Here is a 13276-nt window from a genome sequence, read left to right as displayed (position 1 = left end):
ACTAGGAGCAAACAATGCAGCATTTTCTGGTCTCTGCTGGCTGCTTGTGCAGGGCAGAAGGCAAATTCTATTGTGAGAGGTGGGAAATCTGCTTCTGCTGAGAAGGAAACAAAAACCTTTCCAGCATCACCTTTGCCAGCAGGTCAAGGGAAGACAGTGAGAGTATCTGGAGAGTCTGAGAGCTTCCATTGTGCAAAGGGGGGAATGAGAGGGAAACTTTTTACTGCTGGAAAAAAGAGGTGAGGATTATGAAGGTTGCATGAATATGAGAATATTTTACTGCAAAAAAAAAAAACCCAACAACTTGTTTTCAACCACTGAATGCAAAGAAGTAACTGAACATGAGTTGTTCTGATATTTTCCTTTCAGGTGGGTGAAATAAACTTTCAACCATTTCACATGGGGTTATTAAGAAAATAAGCAAATCTCTATCTTGGCTGCTGTAACTTGAGTTCAGCATAAGCAAAATTAAGATTCACTAATGTATTCCATGAAAATTTATGGCAGTTTAGTATCTGTTTTAACCTGGAACTGAAGTGTATAGAAGGGATTGTGCCCTCAGTTCCAATTGCTTTCATTAATGGCAGGGCAACTCTGCAGAACTCAAGTTTTCTAGGAGACATCAGAGCTGCTGGGCTTGCTCTGGTGAGGAGTTGTGCACATCTGAAACAGCCCTCAGAGCACAGATATTCTGATTTTCTTTATCATGCAACTCTCACAATCCCATTCTTCACTATCAGTTCTCACTCTGCAGAATACAGAGTTCAATCTTTATTTCTTCTTCTTGTCTTCCCACTTCCATAAATTTCTTCTTGCTTGCCCTCAATCCTAATTTTCTGGGCTCCCAGCCCAGATGCTCAGTTATTTTCTGATAACTCCTATAGGTCAGTGTTAAAGTTCAATGTCATCTCAAAATCTAAGATTATATATTGTCTGTTTTCCTGCATGATTCCTTCTCTTCATCCCATTGCTGAAAACAAGACTTGGAACTGAAAGGAAAACTACCAGCACTGACCTCAAAATAAGGAGGCAAGAGAAAGTGCAGGAATTATGGAGGAATTCACTTGCTGAGTGTCTGAGAGGAACATTTATTCAGCAATTGGAGAAGAAAATGAAGGTGCTGGGCAGCAGCATTTGCTAAAGAGCAGCCAGGTTTAGACCTGAAGGAACACAATAGATCAGCTCTGCCCAAGAGAGATGTCAGAGAAGCACAAAAGATAACTGGAATTGCCACAATTCCACAGGCTGCAGTGAGGTTTTGATAGTGCCTTTGATTTGTGAGGAGAAGATAAAACAAGTGGGAGAATGTGGAGTTTCTGTGACAAACTGGTCAGACTGGCAGCAAACACCACCAAGCCAAAGCAGGGCTCTCCTCTCAGGTGGGAAACACAAATGAGAATGCATTTTTAATGAAAAAATGATGGTTTTTAGCACTTCCCAGTATGAACTGAGACACCAGGAAAGTCTCAGTTCCCTCCTACACCAAACAACACCCTGAGACACTCCTTTAGCATTTGGGGGAATTCTTCTTCATCCCTTGATCTTCACTGTCTCCCAACAGCTTTCCAGAGCAGTTGTAGCCATGGATAGCTAAGAGTTGGGAGAGTTAATTAGTGAGAAATCCTCATCTGCCCTAGAGCAGCAGCTCAGATCCTCTAGTCTGTGCAATCCCCTCTCCCTCAGTGTGAACTCCCTGCTCCTCACCCAGCTGCCAGAGCAGAGCTGTTAGCACTGCAGATCTGCTGCCAAACCCATCCTTCTTCCCTGAGCTGCTGAAAGGAGAACAGCTGAAGAGAAGCTCATCATGAACCATCCTTTTATTATTATTGATGCAGTTTGGTTATTTGATGAGAACCTCTAATGCACATCAGACATTCTAAGCACCAAGACTATAAATACAATAACAAAGCTCTGCTATATATAGTGTTCTCCACTCACAAGCATTTCTCTTTTCTCAGGGTCTGATCCAAACCAAACTCCTAATTCTGATAGGAACAGATGAAAGGAGCATATGACTGCATAGAAATAGAATAAAAACAAACAAATACTGCTTCAACAGTGATTATTGTACCACTGCTCTGATCTACTGCTGCTCAGATAAAGAGGCTCAATAAAACAGGCAGGAAAAGACTCAGCTGATGCTGATTCATGTATTGTAAACTGCAGCAGGAAACATCTTCAGCAATATCCCAAGTTCTGATAGGACAAATGGGGGAAAAGGTCAGAGCAGCAGCTAACATCTGGGTAAGATCACAGATCTAAGTATTTGCCTTAGTTAACTTTACACAAATTAGTGATTAATGATAACAAAGGAGCACTGAGATACCACTCAGAGTATCAGCCTGGTGGGCAGAATTTGGGAAATGCCACCTGGACTGTCCAGGGAATTCACAGTGATATTTGCTTTCTGTATTTCCTAACCAGAAACTGGCTCCAGGTCACACTCCACGTAATTTAGAATAAAAGAAGCTAAAGGCTAACGAACAGGATTGTGTTTGATTCTCTCTGTGTTCACAGCAAGTGACCTCAGGAGCTCAGAAGGATCCATTTATTCTGACTCTCAGTGTTCATGTCCCATCAGTGACACAAGGGAGAAGCCAACAGTTTCCTTCACCATCTCATCACCACCACTGCCCACTGTGTTCACAACTCAGCAAAAGGAAGGAGCTTCAAATAAACTCCAAAGACTTGAAGGGGCAAAGAAGGAATGCAGTATTTCTAAAATATGCACCATCTGCCAAAAAACTCTATTTTTTCCTAAGTGCTTTCTTGCACTGTTAGTACAGACATTGAAAATATTTTCTTTACTAGTTTATTAACACAGATTACAACAGAAAGCAGTGCAAAAACATCTTTACAACATCTTGCTATAAAAAGCTTTTTTATGTTCCCTTTATCATGCTGCTGTTTGAAAAGGCTTAGATAGCTTATTAATTGTAACATCAGGGGATGGCATCTCCTCAATCTCTTACAATGTTTTAATCACACAGATGTTTTCATTACATCATTCCCTTTTTCCTTAGCTTACTCTTCTTTTCTGTTCTTACAGATCTCTGAGCAGTTTATGTTGTCCAGCAATCAGAATGGAACGTTCCAATTTTTACCACAGACGCTAGAAATTAATTATTTTCACACAGTAAAATGCACATTCTGATCTGAGCAGGGGGGCAGATGCTGTGCAAACAGCTAGTAAAACAGATCCTGCTCTGAGCACCTTGCATTCTGAGCAGACAGGAGATTAAAAAGGGGAAAGCAGGGGACAGGAGTGATTTTTCAAAGGTTACAGAAAGCCAATGGGTACCCTCTCTCCTAAATCACCACCACGAAGCACTGCATTCCCCTGCTGTCATAAAGGGAACTCTAACGAGGTAAAATGACTGCATTTTTGTGAAAGGATAATAATACCTGGCTTGGAAAATAATGCTTTATAAGGTCATTTAAAAAAATAAACCAGCCCTATTATAGGACCATTCCAAGCTCTCAGTCATGTTCCTACCAAACAGAGGTATTTCTGCCTCCAGAAAATATCTAACAGTGTGCAATCCTCAATTCTGCTGAAGAAGCCAATGTTGGTGGGTAGAGTTTGAGAAGAGGTTTTGTTTATGTGTCAGACTGCAGAGCATGCTGTCAGGGCTGAGGCACAGCCTGGCTCAGTGGAAAGCCATTAACAGCACTTTGCTGGGCAGATGGTGTCAGAGAGTCCCAGGGATGGAACAGAACCCACTGTGCTCTGCTCAGCGTGCAAGGAATCAGCTCTGTCACACCACTGCTGCAGGGGACAGCCAGGGACAGAGCAGAGCTAGGGCAGGACAGACTCAGGAATGATGGAAAGGATTGGAACAGGAGAGCATGAAGGGAGGAACCCCAGGGGAGCAGGGCAGAGCTGTGCAGAGCACCAGACTGAGCTCTGAAAAACGACACATTGCTTTGATTCAGGTGTAACTGCTCTGTGTCATTAACAGGGATAGCACCACTCAGAAAAACTCTAATGAGATTTGAGAAGTGTCCACTTCATTGTCTTTCACAGGACAGGAAAATTTGCAAAGTTTTGCAAATTTGCAAATTTGCAAATCCTGATTTGCAGGGCTGCTGAGCAGTTGGCATTTCAGTAGAACTTTCAAGAGTTGGTGCAAAGAAACTCATCAGAGACAGCTGGAAGTGGCCTTGCCATGGCAGTCTGGGATGACAAAATTTAAATATCAGACATGAACTAACCACCAGTGCATTGTCAGACTCCTCCTGTCTGTGTTCCTTTCCCACTCTCTTCTAGAGCAGGCAGGGCAAGTGTTCTCAGTGTTTTCAGCTCTCTAATTCTGCAGGGAGCACAGCACCTAGCAAAGCACCTAACTCTGGGTTAAACACACCCTGAACAGAACAAACACAGGGAAAATGAGTGTAAAAGTATTCCCTGCACTCTGCACCACTGTGGTGATGAATGTCAGTGAGGATTATTCACCTCTTTCCCTGGCTGGCACCACCAGCTGCTCAATTCTGCCCCAAGCAGAGCACTTTCATTGCTGACCACACTGAGATATCCTCCATCCCTAGAGCTCCACACTGAGCCTGAGCCAGGGAGATCCTGTTTGTGTTTGTGAGAGCAGGGAGAGGATGGCAGAGTGGGACTGCAGCTCCATGGAGTATTTACAGACTGATCTCGGTGGAGTTCTGCAGAGCTGAGCAGTTCTGGCAGCAGCAGCTCAAAACACAACCTGCAGAACAACAGCAAGACCTCTTTCCCAGCAGGAACACCTGACAGCACACCCCACTGCCAGCAGCAAAGTTAAATACAGGAATTTGACACAAACAGACAAGAAAACCAAATACCCCATGTGTACAACCAAATTGAAGTTAACCAAGCAAGGCTGATTACATGAACACAGAGATGCAACACTAAAGGATAAATACTAAAGGATAAATACTAAAGGATAAACACAGCTATTTCAAATATAAGCAAATGCAAATCACCATTATTTTCTCTCCTTGAAGACAAGTAGAGTGAGTCACCATGGCTCAGCAGAAAATGGAGGATATAATTATGTGCTAATCCAGAATCTTTGAGAAGTGAGTGGATTGGAGACTAAGTGGGATTGTTTCCTTTCCTGGACCATGGATTGGATCAATATTCAGAGACACTACTCACTAGTTATCTCTGCCAAGTTTAGGTTCCTCCTCTTGCACAGTGAATTTATATAAGGTATACCAAAGTCACAAATCTACACTTTAAAAATAAATAAATAAAAAGCAAGTGATGCTGAGGGCCCACGAAATTCAAGGTTCTCAGCATTAGATGAGACTAAACTCTGATTTGGAGGATTTTTTTAGCATGCAGGACATGCAGACTGCTGTGTGATTATCTGGACATCTGCCTTGCTCCTCAGCAAGACTCTGCAGACTGTCTGCTCCACACTCTGCCTGCCCTGGAAGCAAAGAGATCAGGAAGGAGATGTAGAGCAGCCTGGTTCAGCTGAGAGACACTTGTGCTGCTCCTCAGTGCACCTCAGAGGTGTATCCTCTGAGGATGGAGTGAGTTGACATCTTTCCACACCTCTGCTTGTGGCTCTGGTTATCATCACCCCTGCTGGGTTTTATACATCACTACCTAACTCATTTCTTTTGCTCTTTTTCCAGGAGCTGCATTACTCAATACTCTTCCCCCTCCTCACATGGAATCTACATGGTCATTTTTTAGTTGCAGGTCTGTTTTGCTTATTAATGATTACCACAGCAAATTTTTAAACATCTTATCCAAAATATCTTACCAGCACTGTGGAAAAAAGGCTTCATTTGCAAATAAAATCCCAAATAACTAACCAAACCAAACCAATTCAAAGTAGCTTTAAAACCAGAGCCAGATGGGCCTGTGAGAAGGTGAAGTGAGTGTAGGATGAGGATAGAAGATTTCTATTTTGTAATTCTGGGGAAATGTGGCAACATTGATGAATCCACTTTCAGACACAGTTTGTGCAAGAAACAAAAATGCATTTCGCTGAGCCATTTCCAGGGAGACAACTGTGTGCAACACAGAAAACTCCCTCCAGAAACCTCTCTGGAAACCTTGATTAAAAACCCCAAAGAGCAAACAGACCTCCTGTGTGCACAGAGAGCCTTGGAGGAGCAGAACTGATGCAGTGCAGATGCCATGAGAGGCTGGCTAACTCCCTCTGCACTCCCCAAGCCCTGCTCAGGGCTGGCTGAACCCAAACCCTGCTGCAGGGACCAGAATCTCTGAGCAGCAGTGCCTGAGGGTGCTGAAGCACCCAGCAGCACCCAGCAGCTCCAGCAGCACCTCAATGACTGCAGTTAGTCTCACCACAGTGGTTTCTCTCAGCCCTGGGGAGGAAAAGAGCCATCGAGGCCTTTGAAAGACATCCAGAGCATCTCACACAGTGTCCTGCTTTGGGGCTGTCACAAAGCTCTTTGTTTACAAGCAAACACAAACTGGGATGCTCTCTGAAAGCAGCCTTGTGCTGCTATTTCCTCCCCTGGGTTTTTCCTAGCTTGCAGCAGAAGGTTTCTGGCACTGGTTTCACAACACTGCTCAGATGGTCTGTGAATCACCATGGTGTGAGGCTCACAGGCTGGAAAACACCACTCCAGAAAACTCTGTCTGCTCTGAATTGGAGCCTCCAAAAGGCAGTGAAATCCCCTCTGCTGGCTGATGGGCTTTGAGCACACCCTCCAGGGATCATAGATGGATAAACTCCTCCCAGCACAGAGCTGCAGTCACACCAACCTCTGGGTCGAGTTTCAGTCACACTTCTGAAGCTGAAAATGGGAGTTTGCTTGGATCCCACCCAGGCTGTGCTTGGGGAGAGGAAGAGTTTCAGTCCTTGGCTCTGCAGGGCCAGCAGACCAACGCCTGACACTGGAATTAGTGTTCAATTAGTGTTCAATCACAGAGAAATGAGGCACATGAAGAAGCAAACACTCCCTGTACAGCTAAATGTGCCCACATTTCACCCCCGGGGGAAGGAGCCTCACATCCTCAAATATGCTTTAGAGCTGCTCAGGGTAATTAGTGTTATCCACATGTCTGGGAACTACTTAAAACCCACTTCATTTGGAGCTGCTGTTAATAATGCAGCAGGCAATATCACCGAGTCTGCTGCGGATCAAGTCATTGAATGGAACACTTTATAAACCAAACTTGGGATGAATCTCAGCTGCCTCTCCAGCTTCCCTGCAATCAATCTGTCTGCAGTCATGTTTATGTATCCCAGGACTCAGGACTGCCACCAGACTTGGCATCCACAGCCACCTCAGGAGGCTGACTTAATGTGAATGCAGCAGGAAAAAAAAATCAGATTATCTTTTGATTCTCTCTTTTATTAAATAAAACTGATCTTCATTGAATAAAGCTGCTTTTATTAATATCTGGAACATTGGTTGGTGTCACAGAGCCTGCCAGTCCTAAGGAACTAATAAAAGAAGAGACAGAAGTAAAAAAAAAAAAAGAGAACATTACAGGGAAATATTAGAAAGCAAATCATATTAAGCCAGTATTGCAGCTGAAAAAATAAAACATGGGTCTAGCTGCAGAATTTTTTGTTTAGTCTGAATGTATTATTTTTACTGAAAGAAGAGGAGTCAGAATGGGGCATTTCCCACAAGTACACTGTGGCAAGAAACACAGCAAGAGCAAAAAAGCAGAATTTGTGTTCCCCTTCCATTGTATAATGTCTGAAACAACTGTAAGTTCAATGCAGCTGGGACAAAGCAGAAAAACTTTGGTTTTAGGGGAACGGCTTGAGCCTTAATCTAGAAAGAATTCATTTATTTGGGGAGTTTTATAGAAAACTTTTTGGGTTTTGCATGTAGGAAAGGCTCCTGCTGAGCACAAGTGTACTTTCTGCTCATGTGGAGCAGCAAGAAGCACATTTGCCATACATACCAACTGCACAGCTGGAGCAACAGCTGTGAGGAGCTGCCCAATAGTGACAGCAGCAGTGTCACTTGGAGACAAAGGATGTGTCCCTCACCATCACCAAATCTGTCAGTTCAACCCTGAACTCCTGACTAGCACCACCAAGAAGGAGGGGGGAAAGAATAAACCTCTTAAATCAAATGAAATCATCTTTGATTTGAATCCCAAATACAGAATTATATCCCATTGCTAATATGGCAATATCCCATTGCCACTGTTCTGCAGGAATGAACTCCAAAGGAAACAGTGCTGAAACACAGATTGTTGCTCTCCTCAGCTTTTCATTCTCCATGGTTCTCAGTCCATTTCAATGTCAGTAAAAACCTGCACATCAAGATTTTGGGAATGGCCCACAGCCTTCTGGCAGCTGGGAAACACCCCAAAAGCTCAGCTGAGAGACTCTTTGCACACCACTATCCCCACATGCCAGCAAATCCACAAATTACTTCTTTTCCTAACTCACAAAGATATAATACACTAAAATCCTAAGTGAAGAGCAATGTGGACAAAATGACACATTCTGATTCCAGCACAATTGCACAGAAAAGGCAAAGATACAGCTTGTCCATAATGAGACACAAACAGCTCCAGTGGAAGAGCCAATGGAAATCCAGAGTGTTCAAAGAACACTACAGCATGAATAATTCCAAAGGAAACAGAAGCAGGGGCAGTTTCAAGCCAAATACCCAAATCTTCCTCTCCTGTAATGTAACCCAAACGAGACATTTGGGGTTTGGGATGTTTGTTTCCCCACACTCCCTGTGCTGGGAGCAGATTTGCATCACTGCACGTGTGTTCTGCACATCTCTAGCTCTGGGAACACCCCGGGGGGACACAAGGAAATCCTGCCTCAGCTGCTTGCCAAGCCTCCATCTGAACAAAACTGAGAGAAAAAGAAAATCAAACCAGCAGCTCGATGGCCTGAGATGTCATTAGAGAGCAACCTGCAGGAAATTTTCTGCTCAGGAAGACAGGGAAGAACACAAAATGCTCAGCAGAACACAAACAGGAAAAGTCACTAAAATATTCACTTGTTTTTTCACTGTCAGCTTAAACTTGGAATTTGAAATCAATGAAATCTGATTTTATCTGATGGCAATCATAATGAAAAAAGCTCCTCAGTCTTTACTCTCACAATAGACATCTCAAATTGTTTAGCATCTTACAGGAGATGCTGTTTTCCTTCTAGACTTAAACCAAGCACGGAACCTGGAGCTCAAATAAAGTATTGAAGGTTTTATTCTACTCCAGTGGAGCTAATGACTTTCCATTTAAACAAGGCAACAGAACATCCACATTATTGAGCCTGTTGTGTTCAGTCTGTTTTCATTAACATCAGCTGGACTTGGTTATTTTCAAACTGAAGATTTCCCAAGAACTTCTTTTCACCTTTGATCACAAACAGCAAAACGCTGAACTGACTGAGGGAGAGCATTGGCCTCTTAGGAGTGACTCAAGAAAACTCTGCTGAAATAAAAAGCTGTGAAATCCAAGTATTCCAGAACTAAAAAGCCTTATCACCTCTGCCCTCACACACAGATATCACTGCACTGACAGTGTATATATATAATAGAGATATAGAGATATAGATATATAGATAAAATCCATATCTAGATATATAGATACAATCCAGTGATGGATTATATCATCACTGACAAGCTGTCCTGGGAGGAACTTTAGCTCATTAGTACAAACAACATCTCATTTCTCAGGCTGGAGCTCTGCGTTTTACAAGATAAAAGCAAAGCAAAATCACAATAGTATTCTCAAGTCTTCATCAGTATTACCTGAAAGATTTGGAATCTGCAGTAAAAGGTGTGTTGCCATGGTTCTGAGCAATCAGCAGCAGCTCTATACCCAACAGACAGCTGATTGCTGCTGCATGCTAAAAGCTTTTGTGTCTCCTTAGGAAAACTTTGTCATCATATCATAAATGAGAGTTTTCCTATTAGCAACAGAAGAGCATCAAAGAAACATGCCCTGCAGTAGTAATCATGCCTGATCCTATTTTGTCTGTTCATCTTATTGTGTCAGGGGGTGGGAATCAGCCTTGCACACTGCCAAGTTTACACTGTGGATCTCTGGAACACTCTGGTCTTTGCAGAGTGTCCTAAGGCATAGCAGTGCAGATGGAGTCTGTTACCAAAAAAACAAAAATAAATTGCATGAAAGCTAGATGTCTGTATCACTGAACTGCAGAGTCCCAGCAACCACACAGCAGCAGAGGCTTGGCTAGCTGAAGTGCAAAATCAACAGCCCAGCTCATAGCAGTGACCCTGGTGGGATCTCGTGGCTCTGGATTCATGGAATCACAGAATTCTTCAGTCTGAGGTCACTGAGTCCCAGTGCTAACCCAGCAGTGCCATGTTCACCACTGGCCATGGCCCCAGGTCCCTGAAATCCCTCCAGGAATGGGGATTTCACCACTCCCTGGGCAGCTGTGCCACTGCCTGGCAACCCTTTGGTGAAGCACTTTTTCCTAACCCATCTTTCAAAAGAGATGTAAGTAACATTTCAGAATTAAGTCACATATGAATGCTCTAACTGCTGAGTTGGCAATAAAAGGAACGCTGTATTCTGTAAAACTGAAATACAACTTGCACCCCAGTCCTGGAGTGAGCTGCACTCTCAGCCCAGCACTGTGTTAATGCAGAGTCAAGGCAGCAAACTAAAACACACCAGAAAGCCAGGGAATGAAGAGGTTAACACTCCTCCTGCACTGTCAGCCGAGCCAAAGTACTGATGCTACTGCTTACAATAAAATACATCATTTACAACTAGCTGGGCAATCACAAGCCACTGGTGTGCAATGTGAATGAAGCAATCTCTTGAAAAGCCTCTGACTGCTAATCCCTGCTGCTAATGCAATTCCAATTGCAGCTTCAGAGCAGGACTTATGCAGGCACTGCGTTTAGGGAGCATTTGAGAAGACTTCTAGTTTTGTTCCTTTCTTTCTTTACCTGTTCTAAGGAAAAAAAGGAGCAGAAGTGAATTTGATCCAGGGAACCACCACAGGAATATATAGCTTGTATTTTCCCTTCTGTCAGTAAGTTCATTTCTGGATATGAACTAATTAGTAAAAATAACTCCAGAAAAAAGTGCTGATCTCTGGAAATGTAAAAGGGTGTTAAGAATAACGAATACCCTTTTTTAATAAGGATATTTATAAGCAGGACTCTTGATCAGTATGTTTGCAAAATCACAGATTTCATGCATATGCTCTTATTCCCCTCTGAAGACTCAACCACGTGAGAACTTTGTTTTCCTGCCAAAATAGAACTGCTGATGCACACTCTCTGCTCAGCAGCAATGTATATCTCTCCTAATTCATATTTCACAGGAACGCTCAGCATCATCTAAATGAAGTCCTGCAAAAACGCATTCACCTCTTGGCCGAGGCCATCGATGCAAACTCTGGAGTTCAGAGGAGCTTTAAGTGCTCACAGAGCTGTGTGCTCTGTGTGTTTTCTGATCCCACTGTAAACAAGCTCCAGGGCTGCAAGCAGCAATCGCCGAGCTGGCTGAAGCGATGCCATCGGGACATTCCCTCTGCTCAGCACCTGCTGCAGGAGCTCAGCGAAGCTTTAAAGGTTTCAGCAAGTTCTCTGCTCCACTAAAACACTGCCAATCAGCCTGAGACAGGGTTTTTAACTGGCAAAGTTACACGGAACACAACGGTGGGGCAGGAAACTCCAACAGCTTGGACCTCTGGGGATTTCACATTTCCACATTTCCACATCACAAACCCTTCGTCATCCAGAGCTGAGCCACCAGCTGAGCTCGGCAGCAGCAGCTCGACCTGCTCAGGAGTACAAGGAGGTGACAAATGCCTCAGGAAACGGGCAGACTGTCTGTCGTAGTCGACCGAGACAAGATCCTTCCACTCAGCATTTCCCATCACATCTCTGTGTTTCTGGCTAGCACTTGACTCCCCCGAGTCTTTCAGGCTTGAATTGTGGCTATCAACAGCCAGGCATTGCAGAGAGAGGGACAAAGGCTGCCTGAGCAAAATAACAAACAAGGCACAGCGAAACACACAGAAATATTGAGACTTACCTTTGGAAAAAACTGCTGCCAGGCTCAGGAGGAGAGGCGACAACAGATGCCCCATACTGCTAATCCCAGAAGCACACATCCTCGGCTTTGTGGAGCACTTAGGGCTCCGTTCCACACACTTTGTAGTCAAAACAGAAATCGGTCGACTGGAGAGGCTACATTTTCAGAAAAGGTCATCTGGAAAGCGCAAAAAGCATTTCCTTCGGAGAGAAGACTCACTTCTTTCGCTGTAACCCTCCCTTCCTCCCTCCTTTCTTCAAAACAGATGATGCTGTGAAAGAAAACCCCTCAATAAATAGCAAAAAAAAATCAGTTCTGGTTCAAACGTCGGTGCGGAGCTCCAGCTGGCAGAGCGGGCGAGCAGCCCCGAGCGCCGGTAGCCCCGGCAGGGCCGGCCGAGGATGCTGGCCGAGCCGCGGGGTTCGGGATGCGCTTCAGCCAGCCAGCGCCCGCATCCCGGCCAGCAGCGCCTGGCTCCCCGGCCGCACCAAAGTTTCCCTTTAGGTGATGCTGCTCAGCCCTGAGATCATCCAGACGGGCTGGGGTTGGTGTTGCGCGCTCTTTTATTCTTTTTTTTGTTTAAGTTCCTAATTTCCCGCTGGGCTGGTGTGAGTGTCGGAGCAGAGCTCACAGCGCGCAGCTGGCCGGCGGGGCGCGCAGGGCTGCCGGGGCCAGCGCTGGCGGCCGGAGCGCATCTCCCGCGGGCACGGCGCGGCCTGAGCCCGGCACGGGCTGCGGGGTGGCCTGCGGGGTGGGTTTGGGGTCGGGATCGGGGTCGGGGCCGCGGCCCGTCCGCCCGCTCCGGCCCCGCCACATCCTGCGCTGCGCTCCGGCCGCGACCGCCGCGGAACCAGCGAACGGCGCGGCAAACAAATAAATAAATAAGCGGCTGGCCAAGCCCCGCCTCGGCCCGGCGGAACGGCAGCCCCAATCCCCGGGCAGCCCCGCCTCGGCCCGGCGGAACGGCAGCCCCAATCCCCGGGCAGCGCGCCGCGGAGCGGGGCGGAGCGGGATGTGCGGAGCGGGGCTTGGCCGGCCCTTCTGCCAGCCCCTGCCAGCCCCCTGCCCAGCCCTTCTGCCAGCCCTGTGCCCTTCTGCCCCTCTGCCCGCCCCTCTGCCAGCCCCTCTGCCAGCCCCTCTGCCAGCCCCTCTGCCAGCCCCTGTCCTCTCCCCCGGGCGCGGTGGGAGGTGGCAGCGCCGCCGGTCTCAGGAGCTGGAGCCCTGCTCATCGTCGGCGGGCAGCGCAGGGCACAGGGCAGTGGCACAGGGCACAGGGCAGTGGCACAGGGCACAGGG

General features: G+C 45.9%; 1 protein-coding gene across 2 annotated transcripts in view; it reads right to left on the bottom strand.

The window, feature by feature from the left end:
• Window positions 1–12833, bottom strand: part of TMEM132D (transmembrane protein 132D) — a 190925-nt gene extending 178092 nt beyond the window's left edge. For both annotated transcript variants that reach the window (XM_085075363.1, XM_085075365.1), the window contains exon 1: window positions 11981–12833. In XM_085075363.1, coding sequence (XP_084931489.1) covers window positions 11981–12059 — 79 coding nt within the window. In that variant the 5' untranslated portion in view covers window positions 12060–12833. The remainder of the gene's footprint in view (window positions 1–11980) is intronic.
• Window positions 12834–13276: the final 443 nt, after the last annotated feature.

Source organism: Lichenostomus cassidix, chromosome 15 (genome assembly GCF_008360975.1).
Source record: "Lichenostomus cassidix isolate B80296 chromosome 15, HeHo_3.0, whole genome shotgun sequence".
Lineage (NCBI taxonomy): Eukaryota > Metazoa > Chordata > Aves > Passeriformes > Meliphagidae > Lichenostomus > Lichenostomus cassidix.
The sequence above is the reverse complement of the archived record's forward strand: the minus strand, read 5'-3'. Positions and strand labels throughout refer to the sequence as shown.